The sequence below is a fragment of the Pan troglodytes genome, chromosome 6, assembly GCF_028858775.2.
Source record: "Pan troglodytes isolate AG18354 chromosome 6, NHGRI_mPanTro3-v2.0_pri, whole genome shotgun sequence".
NCBI lineage: Eukaryota > Metazoa > Chordata > Mammalia > Primates > Hominidae > Pan > Pan troglodytes.
The window spans coordinates 45,936,356-45,958,257 of NC_072404.2; the positions used below are offsets into that span (position 1 = coordinate 45,936,356).

At 41.9% G+C, this 21,902-nt stretch overlaps 1 protein-coding gene across 10 annotated transcripts in view; it reads right to left on the reverse strand.

The window, feature by feature from the left end:
* Positions 1 to 21,902, reverse strand: part of HECW1 (HECT, C2 and WW domain containing E3 ubiquitin protein ligase 1) — a 449,514-nt gene that overhangs the window by 107,142 nt on the left and 320,470 nt on the right. For 5 of the 10 annotated variants that reach the window (XM_009452959.5, XM_009452960.5, XM_009452961.5 and 2 more), the window contains 4 exons: positions 16,453 to 16,595; positions 11,973 to 12,073; positions 9,024 to 10,379; positions 3,656 to 3,757 (listed from right to left, as the gene is read on the reverse strand). In XM_009452959.5, the coding sequence (XP_009451234.1) occupies positions 3,656 to 3,757; positions 9,024 to 10,379; positions 11,973 to 12,073; positions 16,453 to 16,595 (1,702 nt within the window). The remainder of the gene's footprint in view (positions 1 to 3,655; positions 3,758 to 9,023; positions 10,380 to 11,972; positions 12,074 to 16,452; positions 16,596 to 21,902) is intronic. The other 5 variants (XM_016957315.4, XM_063814175.1, XM_063814176.1 and 2 more) reach the window with 3 other exon arrangements.

Here is a 21,902-nt window from a genome sequence, read left to right on the forward strand (position 1 = left end):
AGGAAAAATGTAGGCAGATTGTATAAATATGTCCTAGGAGATTTTGATTAAAATAGATCTAATGATTATCTAATGATAATCCAGCTGTCAAGTGTTAGGTGTAAATGGTAATTAGCTCATGGATGAAATTGTATATCCATATGATTACTAGGTAATTAATCTTGATCTAGAAACTTAAAAATTTTAATGGATCCCAAACCAATATTAGTAAAAGCAATAGGACAACTGTTTTTCTTGAATCCAACATGACTGTCATCCAACAAAAAAATGAGCATTAGTCTTTGAAGAGCATTGTGGAATTTAATTTGACTGAACAAACTGTGTAGCACTCACTCTGAACTAGAGACTGTGCCAGGTCCTGAGGACACAGAGCTGAGTGACACATGACCCTGCCCTCCAGGAACCTACAGTAAAGAAAGGGGTCCTTCGCAGACAAAGGTTGGCTTTTATAAATTAAGGGAAAAAGCTAGAAAATGAAGCTGCAATAATGATAATTTATCACGACATGTTTCAATTCCTCATGGAAAAGCGTAGTAAGCCAAACAGCTGGGCTCTTTTGTCAATACATTAAATATCTGGAATGTATTGTGCTAACTATATACTCATACATATTCAGAAAATAATAGCTAAGTGTAATCAGAAATTATGAACATGTTTTCTGGGTTGCTTTGTAAAGAATTTACTTTCACATATTTTATAACCAAAGGAAACAAATTCGAAATGGAACTTCAGGCATCAGCATGACTTGAAGGGCTCAGCACTGTGATGCCATGGGTTTGTCTAAAGAGCCACCTGAAAACAGTACCTTCACGATTCTGGGGCAAGTTATAGCAGTGCAGGTCAGGTCAATTCATTTGTGACCAAAGGATCTATTGCACACTAAATTATATGTTCTCCACAAAGTCCAAGAACAATATAGAACCTGATAATGTATCATATTTAGTTATTATATTAACAAAAACCTATATAACTGTGTATTTTGAACAATTTTAACAAATGCAATACTATTGCATAGTCTAGACCTTTCTCTTGAACTTCAGAGTCACACATTCAATTTCCTTCTTGACATTACTACCTGGATGACATCTCAAACATAAGATGATCGAAACCAAGTGTCGGATCCTTCCCATCAAAACCTGCTCTGCCTGCAGCCTTTCCTACCCAACTCAGTTGACGACAACTCCATCTTTGTAGGTTGAAACTCTCAGGTCATTTTTGATACCTATCTTTCTCTCACATCCATATCCAATCTGTCATCAAATCTGCCTTTAAAATATATGTCCAGAATCAGACCACTCCTCACCACCTCCACTGCTCCCACCCTGGCCCAAGCTACTATTGTTTGTCACCTGGGTTCCTGCATAAAGACATAATCTTATGTTGAATCTCATGCTTCTATCCTTCCTCTTCTCAATTTATTCCCTACACAGCAACTTGGGCAAACTTTTCAAAACCTGAGGCAGACAATGTCACTTCTCTGCTGAAAACTCTACAATGTCCTCCTTTCGTTCAGAGTAAAAGCCCTTAAGTGATTTACAAAGCCCTTAAATGGTTTACAAGGCCCTGCGTGATCTGGGCCTTGCTAGTTCGCTAACCACATCACCTGCTGCCTTCTCCCTTCCTCAGTTTGCTCCAGATGAACTGGTCTCCTGTTCCTTAAACCCAGCAGGGTGTTTCCAACTGGCAGTGGCCATTCCCTGTGCCTGCAAAGCTCTTCCTGCCCAACACTTGCAGGGATAACTCTCTTAACCCTCAGGTGTTGTCTTCTCAATGAAGCCTATTCTCACCACTTGTTTTAAAATTGCAAACCAGCCACCACCACATGAACTCAGAGATCCCTCATCCTGGTCTATTTTTGCTTTTCCATAGCATCTCCTATGCTAGGCCAGTCCCTGTTTAATTATTTTATTGTTTGCTAATCTGTCTTCCAGACTAGACTGTAAGCTCCATGAGGGCAGGAATCTTTGTTTGTTTTGCTTACCCACAATAGTACCTAGCACAGGGTAAACATTCAATAAATATTTGTTGAATGAATGAATATCGGCAATAAGGTAATTCTTGTACTATTTGAGATTATTTAACAATATTCAGTTGGTAGGATTCATTACCAATTTTTCTAAGGTCTTTCACTGTCATATGGATAGAAAATTGAAAGCTGTCTGGAGAAATTTGTTCTCATTATTGAAAGTGGCTTATATAAAGCAATTATTTTACAATGGATTTATGTACAATCATTTATAATATTTGCATGTATAACTAGTCATCTGTACTGCACAGATTCGAAGTAGATTCATGCATTCAAAGGTTATTTGTTGTGGGGAAAGCATCCCTTTCCTGGAGATAACATGTTATACATATTTTTCAAATAAATGTTACCTAGGAAGTATTTGTAGTGATGCTAAAATGTTACTATTCATTTATAGAATGTCCATAAATCAGTGTATAAAGAAAGAAAGAAATCAGGCATCAAAAGTTCAAGGACATGATGTTTGGCTTTGCCCTTGAAAAACAAATATTGTGTTTCTTTAAATTAGTCCACATATAAAAGATGTTCTTTGATTTCTCACCAATAAATTACAGTTGAATAGGGAGAGGAGTGGTGTTCCTGTAAAGTACAGCACATTACCAAGAACAGATGAACTAAGAAATAAGCACTTCTCCTTTTGAAAACTGTAACTGCTTCATGTAAGCACAGGCAAAAGAATGTAAAGAAACACTGGTTCCTTGCATTCTGGAAAGATTTCGTAGTTGTAAAATCTATCAAATCTTAAATATTATCTTTGCTTGAAAAATAAGCAAAACCAAAACAGAGATGTTCTAGAATTCATGAACATATGTGATGCCAAGTGAATATATAATGTCTGGGGTATCAATTTCTTCCTATAAATTTATTAAATGGAGTATTATGAAGTTAAAGCTAGAATGGTATCTAGAGACTATCTAGGTCAAATCTTTCATTGAGCAGATGAAGACATTTAAACTTTATTTTTTATATTTTACAAATGAGAAAACTAAGTCCCTGAGAGATTAAATGAATTTCCCAAGTTCAGATGACTAGTTAGATAATTATTAATTACATACCACAGTTACCAGGAGAAACTGACATTGAATTCTATCTTAAAGATGATATTTTGCCTGGCAACCCCTAAGAACTGCAGAAGAAATTTGAAGCTATTCCCTATGGATGCAAGTTATAGTAAGGAAAGTACAAGTTCATGTGCCCAGATGGGTTGAAGTTGTTTTAACATATGGAGATGCTTGTGACGTAACAGATCCAATGGAGAACAATAGGATTATTCTATCTTGAACTGCAAAATTTAAATATAAAATGTAAAATTTGGGACTTAAAGGTCATGAACAGTTTGCAAAGACTAGTCAAGTCTAACAGAGAAATGTTCTCCATTTCAGAAGTTGAGAGGCACTGAAAACACTGTGTTATCTCTTCAAGATCACATGGTGAAACTACTAGTCAAAAAAACAAACTAAAAACCCCCAAAAAACCACCAGTTTTTAGAGCAGGTGTCATATTGGTCTTTGTTAACACTGTAAGGCACGGAGTTGGGAAAGACTTTAGATGTTTACACACAAATTCATACTGACCTGCTTAGACTTGATAGGAAGAGTTAAGACACAGATTTTAAAAACTAAAGCTTACTTGGTGGAAGAGGCTCATCGATTGTTGGGTAGTGATGATGTTCAGGCCTCAGGGAAGGAAGCTGGCTTACTGGCTGGGAATTATGGAGTATAGGACATTCACCTACGGACAAGATAGTCAATACATTCAGATTCATTCACTGCCGTGGCAACATCATCAAAAAAGCATGACTGTAAAACTAAGCACTACAAGAAACAACCCCAAAGAGTGGGAAATCCATTTGTGTGTGTGTGTCAGTTTGCTACATTCACAGTCATTCGTGAGGGGGGAAATATTTTTTTAAAAAAGAAGAAAATCAAAACACTTCATAACTAATGATCTGCGCCACACAGTCCAATATGTAGGATTTGAGTCTGATTCTGTAATGACCCGAATTTCCTGAATCAGAAAGTGGCACCAGAAAGGAACACAAGAGAAAATTAGCAGAGCCTGATTTTAGCCCAGTGGAGGAAATAGGCCTGTTTGAGGGAAATGCAGCGTTTTATAAGGTTCCACAAAAGTTCCTTGGGCTTGTGCAAAATGACACCTCCTCACTTGGATAGGTTTCATCACAGGGCTGCCGAAAGGCTGTTTTTCAGATTCTTGAGGGGAATGAACTCTTAGATGGTACCAAGACAGGTCAAGGAGCTGGCGAGCCAAGAAAGTAAATTCTTGTAGTAGAAAAGCTGGAGGCTGGGGGGTTGGGGAGGGGAGCCAAGGGGCTGAGGGATCTCAGGACTGTCCAGATTATTTTGAGGAGAAATCAGACAAGCCAGGGTGCTCCGGAAAGAGGAAAGGACAAGAGACAAAGGAAGTAGATAAAAAGCAGAAAGACGGTGACAGGAAAGCTCAAAACACAGAAATGGGAAAGAAGGAGGAAGAAAGACAGACATGGAGAAAGTTTAGAAATAAACATTATATCCACAGGATGCATGCCTCAGATTATTAAAAGGAAACCTACAACAGACATAGCTTATACTGTTCTCAGTTCGGACTTATAATGAACTGAACGATGTTCTGAAGTGGTGTCCTCAGGCATGTAGAGCAGCCATGCAGAAGGCAGGCCTGCAGCACCAGCTGCTTGGGTCACATAATCAGAGGCCAGTGCTCTTGATCTTTGCAGAGTGAGAAGGGCCCAGGACAAAGGATGGCCCTTTTTCAGATGGTTCCTCCTGCCTCACACCGTGCTGGTTTTCTTGCAAAAGCCTTTAAGGGCCAGAGGGCAAAGGTCAGGCCTTTTCCTTCTTCTGTCCTCTGCTGATGCAAATAGCAAGTGTTCCATTATCCCTTGGGTCAAAAAGGAGAGAGACTGAAAAATGGTGGTCAAATGGTTGTAGGATCTCAAATGCTGAATATTTCCTAGAATATCCACACATGGAAAGGATGGTTATTTCTTCTCACTCTAGTTCTATGGAACTGATCAAAAATAAAAATAAATTAATTAGGAAGAAAGGTGGGTTTAATTTTGTGATTTAATTCCTAGAGCTCACTGGCAAACAGAAGTAGAGATATATTCAGGAACAAAGGGTCCTTTTAAATGTTAAATATAGAACATTATTTGTTGAGCAAATTCTGCTATGTTACTCAAATCCTCTGGGTCCTTGGAGATGCTAATGGAAAACAAGGAAGGTTCCCCTCATGCCGGCACCCAGTTCATTGTGGACAGACTGCTGTTCCAAAGATGGGCTCTGTGTTTAAGTGGATACCACACTCATGTTTGTTTGTATACATGTTTAGTGTCAGAAATTAAACAAAACCATGGTATAGTTGTTATGTCATCAGCTGCTGCATTTTTAACTTAGTTTCTTTAAAATCAACAATAGACTTACCTCTTGAAATTAATGCAACCAATCAGGTTAATTACTCCTCCAAGCTAGTGGAAATACAATATTGTTGACTGCCTGGGGTTAATGCAGCTGATCCCACCTGCTTGTGAACCCCAAGCAAATGCAATGATGTGACCGACATGTCTCAGCCGACTGAATGGATGGAGGCACTGACGAAGCAAGCAGTTCTATTCTGCACAAGGACAGGGCTCCACATCATCACCCTTGCCTCAAACACAAAGCAAGTGTTGAAACCCGCCAGAACCTCCCAGAAGGAGATCTATTCCTCAGCTAAAAGCAAGCAACGTCCTTTTAAATTCCCTTCTATTTATAAATAATATAACCTAATTGTAGAGAAAGATAGGTTGCCTTGCATATTATTTGAAGCAAAGTGATTTATACCTAATAATGTGAAAATTTCCCTTGAATTATAAAGTACAGGAAATGCAAATTCAAAGGATTGTTTTAGATGCTTTATACAACATGATATAAACAGTTACCCTCACTGCTTGTCTGCCTGGAAGAACCCTCACTTGGTGGGAAGCAGAGTGCTTTTGTAGTATCATCTTATTAAATTTTCCCAACAACACTTTGAGGGAGATTCTGTAATTATACCCATTTTGCACATGAGGAAACTGAGGCACAGAACAGCTAGGTAACTTGGTGAGGAAGTGGGAGGAGTGAATATAAATCCAGGAGGCCTGACTCCAGGGCCTGAGCTCAAAACAATGACATTATGTTACTCTTTTCATTTATCTGCAGAAGGTCTTTCAAGAACTATTTTAAATTAAACTTTTAAAAAGGAGGTATTTATAGAGGGAAATAAAGCAAAAAGTATGAAAAGAATACTAGCCTGTATAGTTGTCAGTTCAGACTTAGAACAGTGTTCCTCTATAAATTGTTGCAGCCTCATCTACGTGGGCACGTGGACAACAAATCCACCTGGGTTAATCTAATGCAGTTTTTTTTTCTCTCTCTCTTTTTTTTTGAGACAGAGTTCTGCTCTTGTTGCCCAGTCGGGAGTGCAATGGCACGATCTCAGCTCACTGCAACCTCTGCCTCCTGGGTTCAAGTGATTCTCCTGCCTCAGCCTCCCAAGTAGCTGAGATTACAGGGGCCCGCCACCGTGCCCAGCTAATATTTTGTTTTTTTTTTTTTTTAGTAGAGACAGGGTTTCACCCTGTTGGCCAGGCTGGTCTTGAACTCCTGACCTCAGGCAATCCACCCACCTCGGCCTCCCAAAGTGCTGGGATTACAGGCGTGAGCCCACACACCCAGCCGTCTAAAGCAGTTTCTACAGTAAAGGAATTTGCAATCTTAGAAGTCAAGGCGAAGGAGCAATAGGGATGTTTATGGAAGCAGACGTCACCCACACAATCACGTATCAGGCAGGTCATGTTAAAGCCCTGCTTTCTTGAAGCATCTGCTGTTGTGAAGCCTGGTGGCAAGTGAAGGACAGTCCCACAGTGCAGACACGGTTAGCCTGGGGACTCACTGCTGAGGTGGGGAAGGCTGGCTGGGAAGAAGTCACATGCCAGTGTGTGCATGGCCTTCAGCAGATCAAGAGACCCCTCGGGAATCTTTGTATTTCCCCTTGTGATCGCCATAGTGAAGCATGTAGGTGCTTCTTAACCTTTTCTGAGTTTACACTCTGCAGAGTTCAGGAACCTAGATATTTCTTTAGAAACTGCCAGTGCCAATTCAGAGATGTCCACTGTGACCCTGAAACACTTCCTAATCTTCCACCTGCTAGACTGTTGGCCTCTAAAGGGCAAGGATGTGACTTTTTTGTTTGTAAAACATGATCTTATATAAATTTACACTGAGCCAAGTTTCAATTGACCATGTGTAGATTATCTCTCAACATGGCGGCCAAAAAACTGTGCACTAAAACAGGGTTGTATGGCTCTGAGCTAACAAAAGTGTCAGTACACTTTTTAATACTAAAAAAAAAAAAAGCTTTTTAGTGAGAACAGTTATTTAGCTTTTTACCTCTTGACCCACAAAGCCTAAAGTATTTACTATCTGGCTCTTCACAGGAAAAATCTGCAGACCTCTGTAACCCAACATCCCTGCCAGCTCCTATGTGTGCCTTTTATGTGGGAATCCCCCAGTCTCCTTTTGTTGTATTATTTTAATTATGCTGTAATTATCGGGTAATGTCCATACATCACCTGATGCCACTCCATCTTCCTGCGCCCAGCGCATTACATCTGGCCTAGAATAAAGGAAGTCCTCGAAACATCCTTGTGAAAGAAAGGCATTTCCCATTCCCTTCTCCTCACAGGAGGGATTTTCCATCCCTCTCCTTGTGGGTGCCTTTCCATGCTGTCTGTTTTACCTTTCTGCCTGTGTTTCTTTTTCTCTACCAATTTCCTTGCGTTTCTCATTATCGCATGTGCCACTTTCTCTCACTCTTTTTCTGAAATGTAGAAGCCGGCATTATTGAATACTTAAAATTATTTTTTTTAATGCTCACTTTAGCTCCTGTTAAAAAAAAATTTGTAGGCACCAGGGGTTTGTTTAGGTGCTAAGAATTCAAACATAAAGAAACACAACTCTGGCCCTTGATGAGCTTACAATCTAGAGAAAATATCCCCGCCTTTTGTTGGAGGCTAATTTCAACAGCAGAACAGCAAAATAGCAGAGGCTATGTTTTTCTCTTTTAAAACAACTGAATTATTTCATATTATTATGTGACTTTTCAATTTTTTTTTCCCAGTCATACCACTGTCACTTGACTGGAAGACAGTTTCCACTCCTGGATAAGGAAATGCAAATTAATTTCACATATAATTCCACAGGCATGACTAAGAAAGAACATCTTTGGTTAAAACACAGAATACGTTTTAAAACTAGTGGTGGCAGCTTTTGGATTTGATTCTTATTGGAAACAAAGTCATTTATACACAATCATGTTATTTTTCCCTTCCACTAGCCAAAATAGCCAACAACAACAACAACAACGACAACAACAAAACAAAACCAACAGTAATAACAAGAATTGAGTGGACATAAATAATGACAAATATATGTAGGATAGACATATCTATATGTACGTACATGGGCTAGTTGAATTCTAAAACAGAGGTAAAATCTGTTCTTCAACTAATATTAACATCTATTGCTAATCTTCCATGTGCTTTGAAAGTCAGCAGATATTTACACATTATCCATTTAATGTAGATAGATTATTTCCCATGTATATCATTTGATACTAGTCTTGGGGCTCTGGCTGCTGTCAAGACTAGGATAACATGTACACTAACCAGTTCTGGTGATTAGTTAAAACAAACATAGAAGCACACATACAAGTGCACGCTCACATCCAACCAGTCGTAATTCCTGGTGTGTATCTGAGACATTGTGGGGTGTCAGCTACTCACAGTCATCTATGCTCATACACAGATACACATGCACACATGTATATACAAGACAGGCATACATTGCCCCAGCAACCCCGTTTGACACCGATCCCCCGCCCCTCTTGTTTTTAAACTGTTGGTGACACCTTTGTCCCCCTGATGGTCCTATTCTCACTCTGATCAGGTTTGAGGTCTAACCTTCTCTCCGATTGCTTGGACCTGCCACGGGGGATTCCAGACCTTCCGGGCTTCTTTCCACGTGCCCGCTAGGGGCGGCCAGCTCGTCTTGCCACGGCCCAGCGCCGTTCGTGGACTCCGGGTCCAGCTCAGGGCTCTGCATGGAGTCGGGTACCGACTCGAACGCGCTGTTCTCCTCCTCGTCGTCGTCTTGCGAGGAGAAGACCGTGCTCTCGGAGATCTTGGCGCTGTCCACGGAGGAGAAGCGCGTGTGGCTGGCGAACCTGTTGCCGTTGTAGCAGGAGGGGCTGTAGCACGAGGCGCTGTAGCACGAGCTGCTGTAGCAGGACGTGCTGTAGCACGAGGAGCTGTAGCACGAGGGGCTGCAGCAGGACGCGTCACAGCCCTCGCAACTGTGGTCCCCGCCTTGCCTGGGGCTGGAGTCGCTCTCGCTCCCGGTGCTGGGGTGCGTGTCGCCATCCTGGGCCGCGCCATTGGCCAGGCTGGGGAAGTGGCCCCCGGAGTGGTCAGGGTGCGCCGTGCCTGGAGTAGCCCCCTCGGGCTCTTCTCTGTCCTCTTCCAGGGCAGACGGGTCAGCGGCCACCGTGTCCACCTCGCTGAGCCCATCCTTCTCCGAGGAGTCCTTGAGGGTGGACTCCTCCTCCGCGCCGTCCTCCTCCTCTGCCGCGCTGCCGCCCTGGGCGGAGGGCATGCTGTGCAGCAGGGTGTGGATGCGGATGTAGTGTGTCCGCGGGGTCTCGGGGTCCCCGCAGGCTGACGCGATCACCGTCTCCAGCTCGGACACAGGCAAGGAGCAGGGCCTGCTTTTTCTCTTCACCGAGGCCCGCAGCTGCAGCCTGCCCTCTCCCTGTTCCAGGGTAGACACATCTCCCTCCTCCTCCTGCTCCTTCTCCTCTTCTTCCCTTCCAGCCCGGCTCTGGGTTGTTGCTTCCTCCTCCAAGGGCTCCTCCTTGGTGCTGGCTGGGGCTTCACCGTCTTCCAGCAGCAGTGCTGACGCCTCCTCACCCAGGTCCAGCTGCTCGGCCAGCTCTTCTGCACTGGGGGCAGGCTGGATGTCCTTTTGCACCTGGGCCAGGAGCTCCCCAGCCCCTTCAGGTCCCACAGAGACCATGCCCTGGTCTCCTGCCTCCATGATGACTGCTGCTTCCTCAGCTGGTCTGGAAAGCTCCATGCTTTGGTTCCCTGGACCATCGGGGACACTGCCCTCACCCAGCTGCTCTGGCTTCCAGCTCTCAGAGGACTCTGGTGCCTCAGACCGAGGTTCCCCACTGCCGCTTTCCATCAGGTTGTTCATGGGGCTGTCCTGAATTTGGGCTGACTCAGGCTCGGTACTCAGGGAAATCTCCTCATCATCTGCTGGTAAGAAGAAAAATATGTCATTTCTCCCAGAAAAGAGCATTGTGGTGTTAGGATACCCCGTGGGACATGTGAGCCATCACTAAGGGATTTCTACATTAGGATATTGAATGTAGGTTGATGAGGGTTTCTCACTGGCCAGAGCTCTAGTGAAAAATTCTGTAAGAATGAGTTCTTGCTATGTTAACAACAACTTGCAGTCATGGATATATTTCCGAAATACGTTTCAAAAAGGGAATTCATCTTTTGGTTAAAATGCCCAAAGCCTAGCACTAACCCAGTTCTGGGCACATAGTAGGTGCTCAACAGTGTTTGCCACATGGAATGACTTCCAGGGATGAGGGTAGTAGTGGTGTTATTTATAGCTCCTTGATGATTATATTTAGTTAATTGCATTTGCTCAGAATGTTTCCTATGCTTAGGTCCTGCAGGGTGGCATAAGGGGTAAGCAGGATTCTCAGGCAACCAGATTCTTCAAAGGCTGGATGAAGAATAGGAACAATCACAGTCATTCAATATCTCAGGCTGGAAGGTTCCCAACATTTAGAGTTTATTCCAATTTAAAAAAAACAAGGTCTTCACCTCAAGCAGCCATTCATGAGGTAGCAGCCAGCCAGTGTTTAACTCTACCTTCCTGCAGCTGTTCTACTGGATTCCTGACAGATGTGAAATTCCCCATTTCAAATGCATTAGTGCAAGTCACTAAAGAAAATCAGTCCCTCTGGTGAGCTGTAAAGCTGTCCTTATGGCTACACCAAAGGAAGAGTCAGTTGTATTCTCAGAATATAGAAATAGACTGAATTTGAAAAGACAAAATAGTCAAGGTGTTTTCTTACAATCTAAGTTGTATATTGGCATAGGAAAGTACACCTGGAGTTTAATGAGTGGGTAGTGATAAACTCCAAGCTCTAAGTTCTCAAGAGCTTCGTTAGACTTAACAGCAACTTGTAAATGGTCCAGGAGGTCCTAACAGTTCTCAGTGTGATCTATATTGAGATGTATGGGGGCTGCAGAAGAAGAGCAAAAATAGAATTATGAGGCATCTTATCATTCGTATTTTGAAATCTGTTTTAGCATTAAATGGAACACTGGATGATTCTGGAGTTTTCTGTCCTATTTATACTTTTCTTGTTTTTCTGTGATATTATAAAAATTCATTGTACAATTATAGTTCTTCAACATGACATTCTTCAGCAACTGGCTAGTCTATATCTAGTTACTAGGTAGAACGATGTTTCACGTTCATTCATTCATTCATTCTTTCATGTATGTGATGATTAAACACCTATGTGGGTGCTGGGGGTAGGATGATAAATAAGACAGAGCTCCCTATCCATGTTGGCCTCATTGTTAACCTTCAGTCCACTGTCTACTCTCTACCTTTGGGTCACTAGAATGAAGAGGAGCTTCTCTATCAGGGGGACAGCAACCTGGCTTCCAGAATAGATCACTGGCTTCTGGACCTCAAATGGAGAAGATAACCACAAAACCTAGGATATGTCTGGAGAGAACCATGGTTATTGTATTTTAGAAAAAAGAACCACACTTATGACACTAGCCTAGGACAAGACATGAAGTTCATGCTGAAAATACCTGGGTGGATGGAGGAAGTGATCTCAAATCGGAATTGCAGCTGTCCACTCACATGATCTGTTGGAAGCCTGCGGCCAAGTGTGTAGCTGACCACCCTATCCCTAGAAGGAAATAAGCACCATCACAGTTCTGGTCAATACCTCTCTTCCTAATGACCATGCAGTGTGCTTTCTATACCAGTGGGTGAGGCAGGCAAGCCCAGGGAAGTCCTGATGTGCTCAATAGCAATACAAAACTGTAAGGAAGTCCTTATCAAATACAGATGCCCCTTGAACTACCATGTATTATGACCCAATAAACTCATCAAAAGTTGAAAATACTGGCAATTCAAAAATGCATTTAATACATTTAGCCTACCAAACATCATAGCTTAGCCTAGCCTACCTTAAAAGTGCTTGGAACACTTACATTAGCCTACAAGTATGCAAAATCATGTAACACAAAAACAAAACTATTTTATAATAAAGTATTGGATATCTCATGTAATTTATTGAATACAGTCTACTGTAGAGTACAGTATCACTTGTTTACCCTGTGATCACATGGCTGACTGGGAGCTATGGCTTGCTGCTGCTGCCAGCTTCACGAAAGTATCATGTTGTGTATCGCTAGCCAAGGAAAAGATCAAAATTCAAAATTCAAAATTCGATGTATGGTTTCTGCTGAATTCATTGTAAAGCAAAAAATGGTTAAGTTGAACGGACTGTCTGTATTCTAAAGCAGGGGTAGGGTAGGCAAACTACAGCCTGTGGGCTAAATGTGGCCCACCACCTGTTTTTGTGTGGTTGTGAGCTTTTCACATTTTAAATTGTTGGAAAAAGAAACAAAAGAAGAGTAACATTTTGTAGCATGTGAAAATTATATGAAATTCAAATTTCAGTGTCCATAAATAAAGTTTTATTGGAGCACGGCCATGCTTGTTAGCTTACGTATTATCTGTGGCAACTTTCATGCTATAATGGTAGAGTTGAGTAATTTAGACAGGGACTGTGGGCCTTGCAAAGCCTAAAATATTTACTACCTGGCCCTGTACAAAAAAGTTTGCCAACCTGTGTTCTAAAACAGAGAGAGAGAATAAAGAAAGACACGGATGTCCTTGGCCTGCTTTTCCTGTGCAGATTGCCATTTTCCAAATATGTCCTCAACGATGGACAGTGCCAACAGATGCATATCTTGTGGTATATATGTAATGTCTAAGAAAGGATGCTGTCATGGTTACTGGAGAGTCTGTGGGCGCTACAGAATGGCACCTGCTCCAGGATGGAGCAGAGCAAGACTCGTGGGCTGAATTCTTTGGCTTGTGAGTTCCACTTAACACCAATTGCAGGGCTCCACATGTAGGGACCCCAAGTCTCCACCCTGGACTTTCATGCCATCCCCTCCACCCCCTCAAAGCAATTTCTTAATTATAAAAAGAAAACTTTCTAGAGGCAATCAACCTGAAACTTTGCTATTATATTTTCATTAACAATACAACTTCAGCAGAGTAAATTGCCCCTTACCTGGGCCTAAATAGGAAGAGTGACCACCTTTGGATATTCAGGAGTTAACAAACCCAGGGTACCCAGTAATAACAAACACATAGCCCCAAACCAGTTGTTACTCAGATGACTCTGTATTTATTCCATTTATTAGTTTGTGACATGAAAATAAAAAGATAAATCACTGGCTGATAGTGTTTTAATGTTTCTTTCTAGAAAACACTGGCATTATGAGACAACCTACATCCCAACAAGCCCCTGACTTAAAAATTGTTCTTTGATAAGCCATGATTTAGTGTTTGGAGTTCCTCAGAAGTCCATTAAGTAAAGCATTATGTGCAGAAAAAAACAGGATGAGCTTCAGTATTTTGTCTATTTAGAAAGAGCCTTTGGTCAATATTATGAAGTAGGTCTATTATGACCATAACAAAGACATCCCGAACCCAAAACTTAATTGAAATCAGGGGAGGCCTAAAGACAATCAGACAGTGGCACAAAAATTACATTTATTATGCTTTGCATTTACTTTCAGGGCTTTTCTTTTTTTTTGCTTTTCACCCACTTAACAAATATTTTTTGAGCCCCTGCCATGTGAAAGGTGCTGCAGTTGATACAAAGCATGTCATACATCGCCCCTGCCTTTAAATAGCTTATGTCCAGCTGGGGGCATAAGGTAGGACCACTAAATAATGGTTCAAGACAGCCAGTGACACTTCAATGCGAAGGTGAGATGGTTAGAGTTACAGGCAGACAGCCAACAGAAGCTTGGGATTTTACAGGCCAAGGAATCGAGGGAGGATTGGAAATGAGAGTGCATGTGTGCCCAGGGGGGAAAGGTGCAAATATCTCAGGGCAGGGAGGCAGCCAGTACAGGTGGAGCCAAACGTTTCAGAAACCACGGATGCAGGGGGCTTTATGGGGAGAGCATGTGCTGAGGGCAGAGGGAAGCTGCGGTGCAAAGTGGATTCACTTTTGTTGTGGGTGCACTCTGGGGTTCTGCCATGGCTCAGGCTGCATGGCCACTGCTTCCATGGCCATCACCCCAACACTCTGCTCCTAACCACGGTGGGACACCTCCGGAGGAGGCAGCACTGCAGAAGTGGCCCCCAGGGGCTGCGGAAGCAGAAGGCTTTGGAGGAGGAGCTGCTCTGCGCCGCCACCAGGGGGCAGTCTATCATCCCATCAAAGAGGGTGGGAGGAAAAACGCCTCCATGGCTTGCTGTTGTTGCCTCTTGGAGAGGTGTAAGCTCAATCATACTCGATCTGTGCTCTCCATTTCCCTGGGTGGCAAGAACACTGGGAAAATCATAGCTAACCTTCTTCTGGTCGGGGACACCCTTTTCCACCTCAGGTACTTGCTTTCAGCTGGGGATGTGCCTTTCCACAGTGGGAGGCTTGGAGAGCGGGACAGTGCTAAGAAGATAGGAGCCGGCAGCTTGGACTTAGGAGAGAACTGAGCATGGGAGGGCAGAGGGGATCTGCGGCTGCAGCGAGCTGGAGAGAGAAGTTCTGTTCCATACGTACGAACTGGTATCTATCTAATGCATGCTGGGCGGCGGTGCACTGGGTGCTGGGGTAGAAAGAATCCCACACAGCCCCTGTTTTTGTTCTCCAGCCCACCCCTGGCAGAGGTGCTAACAGCTGTGAGAGCAGCCAGTAGGGCAGAGAAGGAGAGAAATGAAAAGCGTGGCCCACAATAAACTACAGAATCAGTCCTAGGAACCCTGAGAGAAGCCTGTTGTGCGGGGATGGCCCTCGGATTTTGCAGAGACACAGGTGTGAGTCTGAATTCTGGCCGGATCTCTGCCACCCACAAGCCTTGGGTTTACATAATTATTGATCCTTTTGAAGCCTTGTTTCCTCGTGCAGGAATGGTGATAATGCTGTCACAGAAGCATTATGAGGACTAAATGAAATAAAAAAGATCACAAGGAATACCATTTTCTTTTGTGTTCCTACTACGTGCCAGTGGCCGTGCTAGGTTCTTTATGTACAGTTTTTGTCTGTTTAATCCTTACAACCATGAATGGCAAGTGCAAACACTGCATGTGACACGTGACTGCAGCTCCATAAACTCAGCTCCCTTTGGCTGGAGAGTTAGTGGCAGGTCTCTGTGCACCCTGCTGCCTACACACCATAAGGTTCCAATTAATAATAAATGTCTTTATGATAATTATCCGTGATTCCAAAGTCCTTCTGATAATCCAAAGAACTTTAAATTAAGACACTTGGAAATTCTGCATATTTTTTCTCATTCTTTTGCTATCTTTGTAAGGGTTACATTGTATATAAGTATATGTTTATCAATAGAAAGCTTTATTTAGTGTTTTCAAATGTAGTCCCTGTTACCTAAAGAAATACATATTATACATAGGGCTGTTATCTGGTCATAGTCCACTTTAATGAGAACCATGAGTGGACATGAATGTAAAAGAGACAAAACAGAAACCCATTCTCATATACAATTGAATTCTGTGAGCATCTTAACTGCTGTCATTCCATGAGAATCATGCTTTCAAATTCTTATCCATGTTATCTAGCATCTGCAGATACTAGTGTCTTCTAAGTAAGAAACTCTACAGTAGTTACCCAGTATTTCATCTTGTTATGGAAATGTCACATATGATTAAATCTTACATACCAGACCGGCATATGAATGAAATAATATTCTTCATAGTAAAACAAACTTTAGTTTCTACCTGTACAGAAAAATGCCCCATTGAGGGCTTCTTCTAATACTGTTTAATATTTTTAATAGGATTTTTTACTTTCTTGGGTAAGTAACCAGTGTTACACATCAAGTGAAAAGGGATGGGTTTGTTTAATCTAACAAACACTTATGTTGGCTCAGGCAACATAATTAGTAGGAAAAACAAAGGAAATATAATGATAACATTTTGACTCTCTGTGAGACTATACTATTGCAGCCTACAGGCCACCTTTGGGCACGACCTGTTGGTGGGAACCTAGTGATAGTAAGATCTCAGTCACAGGTTTACCCTATGGCGTGTCTCTCCAGGAGTCTTTGAACGGGCATCGACAGCTTTCCCAAGAAGCGCTTGATGATGGGGCGGCTCTTGGCAAACTTGTCCTTCACCTCAATTTCCAGCACGTCAGTGGGCAAGGACACAAAACTGAATTGCTGCAATGAAAGAATATGTCACATCAATTAACTGAGAGGTTGGAGGGCTGGTCAATTCCCAGTCCATCTGCCTTGATGCTGTCACTGTAAAACATCCTAGCTATAATATACCTATATATAAAGGGTCTCAGAAATGTTGTGAACCTGTTTATTCAGTAAATGAGGGGCAGCGACAAGATGCTTCTGCAGGGCTTAAAAATAGGCTTATTCTTTGAGATTCAAGCAGTAAAATCAGCATGCTTTAAAGAGAAAGAATGCCACCAAAGCCTCATCATACTTGATTGAAGGTATTATCACACTTTAAGAAAGAACAAGCACAAACTCACCTGTAATTAAGAAAATGTCCTTTAAATAAACAATGCAATATAGTTTTTCATGATTATGATGGAAGAGATTTCTAGAAGTTTGGTAATACCCTGGATCCTTGAAAGGGGGAAGAGACAAGAATTCTCACACTGTTTTGGTGGGAATGCAAATTGATTTGACCTTTGGGAAAGGAACTGGCAATATTTACTGGCATTTAAACTGCAAATTCCTTCAACCTAGAATTATATTTTTAGAGATTTTCCTTCTGGATTAATTTGCGCAAATGTGCAAAAGATACATTTAACAGGGATGTTTATTGGAGCATTACTAATAGTAAAAGACTGGGGAAAAACCCAAAACTGTTTACAAAGAGGAAACTAGTTAAGTGAAGGCTGATAAATCTTTGAAACTGAGAACTCTGCCTTCGTTAAAAAGAAAGGGGTGAATCAACATGCACAGACATGAAAAGACACCCGAGAAACTAGGTGAAAAAGCAAAGCACAGAAGAATACGAAGAGTAGGATTTCATTTGTACTTTGAACTGCAGAGAAAATGTCTAGAGAGGGATGCTCCAAACTGAACTCCAGGAAGTGGGCTGGTAGGGGAGGGAGAAAGCAGGTCTTTTATATTTTACTTCATTTGATTCTAAAGTATTCATTTGTTAGCCGGTTATGGTGGCGGGCATCTGTAATCCCACCTGCTTTGGGAGACTGAGGCAGGAGAATTGCTTGAACCTGGGAGGTGGAGGTTGCAGTGAGCTGAGATTGCACTACTGGACTCCAGCCTGGGTGACAGAGTGAGACTCCATCTCAAAACAATATACACAAAAATTTTAAAAAGTACTTGTTTGTTAAATAGTGTATGGTGTGACTTTTAAAATAAAACAATACCAATTAAAGGAAGACCATGACCATCAGAAGTTGGCTTGGTCAACATGAATGTCAGGCCTCAGAGCCCAAGCTAAGCCATCATATCCCCTGTGATCTGCACGTATACCTCCAGATGGCCTGAAGTAACTGAAAAATCACAAAAGAAGTGAAAATGGCCTGTTCCTGCCTTAACTGATGACATTACCTTGTGAAATTCCTTCTCCTGGCTCAGAAGCTCCCCCACTGAGCACCTTGTGACCCCCACCCCTGCCTGCCAGAGAACAACCTCCTTTGACTATAATTTTCCACTGTCTACCCAAATCCTATAAAACAGCCCCACCCATATCTCCCTTCGCTGACTCCCTTTTTGGACTCAGCCTGCCTGCGCCCAGGTGATTAAAAAGCTTTATTGCTCAGACAAAGCCTGTTTGGTGGTCTCTTCACATGAACACACGTGAAAATTAAAAGTGTAAAAAGGAGACTCGGGAAGGTAAATGTTGGCATTGCCCAGCCCAAAATACCTGGGAGGAGGAAGTCTTAATTAACATTGAATGTTACAGTCCCCTTAATCAAGGGCTGCGAAACACCTGAAATAAATACATATTTTTCTTTTATTCTGATGAATCCTAACAGCAATCCTTTTTTTTTTTTTTTTTTTTTTTTTTGAGACAAAGTCTAGTTCTCTTGCCCAGGCTGGAGTGCAGTGGCACAATCTTGGCTCACTGCAAGCTCTGCCTCCCAGGTTCACGCCATTCTCCTGCCTCAGCCTCCTGAGTAGCTGGGACTATAGGCGTCTGCCACCACGTCCAGCTAATTTTTTGTATTTTTAGTACAGACAGGGTTTCACTGTGTTAGCCAGGATGGTCTCCATCTCCTGACCTCGTGATCCGCCTGCCTCGGCCTCCCAAAGTGCTGGGATTACAGGCGTGAGCCACCACGCCCGGCCTAGCAATCTTTTAACTTTAGTTGATTTCTATTTACAGAGATTAAATATGTTGGGCATGCTAATGTGAGTATCTTCTTTGTGGCAGTCAGGATGAGCTAGGGCATGCTGCACTAACAGCCAACTTCCAAGTCTCAGGGGCTTCAAGTTGTATTTCTTGCTCACATTCTCACTGTGGGCTGATGGAGCAGCCACCCTCTCAAGCATTGCCAGTTACAGTGACAGAGGCAAAAAGAGCTCCCCCTGTAAATAAGTGTTCACTTCCAAACATAGCTCCTCAGAACTAGACACAGGCCCCAGCCACCCTCAGGGAGCAGGAAGTATAATCCCATAAGGTGCCTGGGAGATGGACCACAGAAATATTTGACAAACAGAACTAATGAGTTCCACAGTGACCATGTGGTACGTCTGATTGCTATTATAAATCAGTTTTAGTTAACTCCTATATAACTCCTAAGAACTAATCATTCCTAGTACTGAGAAAACTGAGTTATGGACATGTCAAGTTTGAGGATCCAACCCAGGAATAGGTACTACTCTAAAAAGGCCTTCCTAAGTGAGAATCCAGCCCTGCTGATTGTCTCAGGCCCTTAAAACTTCTATGTCTTTGGTCCAGTTATTCCATTCCGGAGTGTATTATAATATATCTTCTAATCTAAATACCCAACAATAGGTTAGGTATAGGTGATATGCACATATAATAGTTTAACTTTTCTAAATTATAATAATTTATATATAAATATATATAATTACATGTAACACTAAATGCTAATAAGATGGGAAATGCTTGTTTTGCAGTGTTAAGTAACACGAACAGGACAAATACAATTCATGATCACAATAATATGAATTATATGAATAGAAAAAGACTGGAAAAAATTACAACAGATTTTATAACAGTTGTTTTACCAAGTAAGAATATATTTTCCCCCATTTCTATAATGAGGGAAAATATATAAAAATATATTTTCCACACTTTCTATAATGAACACCTATTATTTTCACAAGGAAAAACGTAATCACCTTTATTAAAATGAGACTATTTCTACCTACAGTAGCCTACATGGGACACTGAAGCTAGCTTATCAAAATATATTATGAAACTTAGCGGGAGCTTCTGGGTTCTTTCCTCCCTCCACAAGAACTTTCTTCTTAAACTCTCTTCACACACCCATCCCTTCATCCCAGACATCAACCTCTCTCCCCACCAGGCCCTTGTCTCCATGCCATGGTTACTGGAGTCCATGTAGACCCCCAGCTAGGTCAGGCTCTGTTAAGAACTAGTGAGTAGTCCTGAAAATGTAAAAGTCTGTTTGTTTGTGGACCAGCTACTTGCACCCATGAGCCTCAAGCCAGTACATGGATTTCACCTGGCTACCCTGACTTGGCCTTTACTTCAAGCCTCTAAAGAACCTTTGGAGTGAGATAAACTTGGCTTTATTCCTAGCTCTGCACATCCAAGTTCTGGACTCTGTTATTCACAACCTCTCCAAACCTCAGCATCTTCACCTGTAGAATGGGAAAAGAAGGCCCACGCCATGTTAGACCAAGTTTCTTCCCTCTCCATTCCTATTCTATCCAGACCCCACCTGCCTCATGATTTACTATCACCTTCTCCTTTTGACTCTCTGGTTATTGAACGTTCTTAAGTTTACTAACTCATTTCAGCTGGCCCTTAACGGCCAATAATCCTATACAGCTGTTTGTAGTAATCTGTAGGCCTATTTCAAATGCTTAGTATGCAGACAAAATCTATGATTGTCCTATTACTAAGGCACACTCTTTGTTTCCAGAGAAACGGCCACTTCTTGGTTAAAAGATAAATTTGTGAACTATATCTGCAAAAGGTTTTTTTTTTTTTTTTTTTTAAAAAAAAAGGATGTATTGTTGCCTAAGCCCTCTGCTGGTTTGGGAATTTTATCTCTTTGCATCTTACTTCACCGGTGAAAGAAAACCAGTGTGGAAATGACAAAGCCAATCCTGGGCATCCTTGGGGGTCTGATATCTGGCTATTTTCCATCTTTGTCCTTTACCTTTTGATCTGAGCTTTTCAGAGCAACTGTAACACATGCTTGGGCCAACCAATAAATAAATGGCTCCTCATCTTCTCACAAGCCGTGAAACTGTCCTAAACAAAAGTCTACTGGCACTCGGGTCAGAAAAGAAAGTTCCATAGGTCATTTCTTCATCAGAGCATCAGAGTCTGAATTCTCTTTCTTGGCTTCACTTTAGGACTCAACTGTCAGGCCTTTTCAACTGAGCAGCAACAGCAGGAAGACAGCTGTACAAGGCCCACCGCTGGGGCCACTATGAGCAAGAATGATGCATATAGTATTCCTACAGGGTCAAGCACCCTTCTGCCTAAAAGTAAACTTTCTTTTGTTTAAGCGCAGATGTTGGGATTCTTACTTTTGCTTTGACCAGTGGGTCTTAGCCTTGGTTCTCAGAATAATCTGGAAGCTTCCACAATAGTACCCATTACTGGGTCCCATTCTTGACTATATTAGACTCCCTTGAGAAAGCGGGGCACTGGTAGTGGTTAAAGCTTGTCAGGTGACTCCACTGTGCAACTGGGTGGAGAACCACTGTTCTCTCAGTAACAATCTATTTTAATATCAAATAATGTTACAGTTAGGAAAGTATTTCTTACACCAAATCTAAATCTTCCTCTGTGGCCTAAATATTTAGTCCAATGATCTGTAAAGCATTCTTCAAACCTGAGTTTAATAGCTTATTTTTTGTTGGCATTCTTATTAATGGCAGCAGATGGAAGTGAATCTCTACCCATTAGATGCCAGTGACACTCCCCTAGATATGGTAGCCAAAAATGTCTCCAGACATTGCCTCATGTCCTTTGGGGAGACAAAATCACCCTTGTTGAAAACCACTGATGTGCTCCTATCATCTTCAATCGTCCAGAGAGATATTAGGACTGGTGCTGCAATATAGGAGGATGTTATTTATTTTGTTTGTGTTGTTTACTCAATAGGCCATTTATAGAACTAAGATGCTTATTATATTCCATCTTGCTTCAGAAAAGATCTGAGGTAGATCGCCTCTAAACAGAACTTTTATAAATTGAACTTAATGAAATTAAAACAGGGTAACTAACTAAAGGAAATATTTAATTGGCAATTATGTAAACTGGTAGCAGTTGCATAATGAGCAATTTAGGCAGAGATTAGGAGA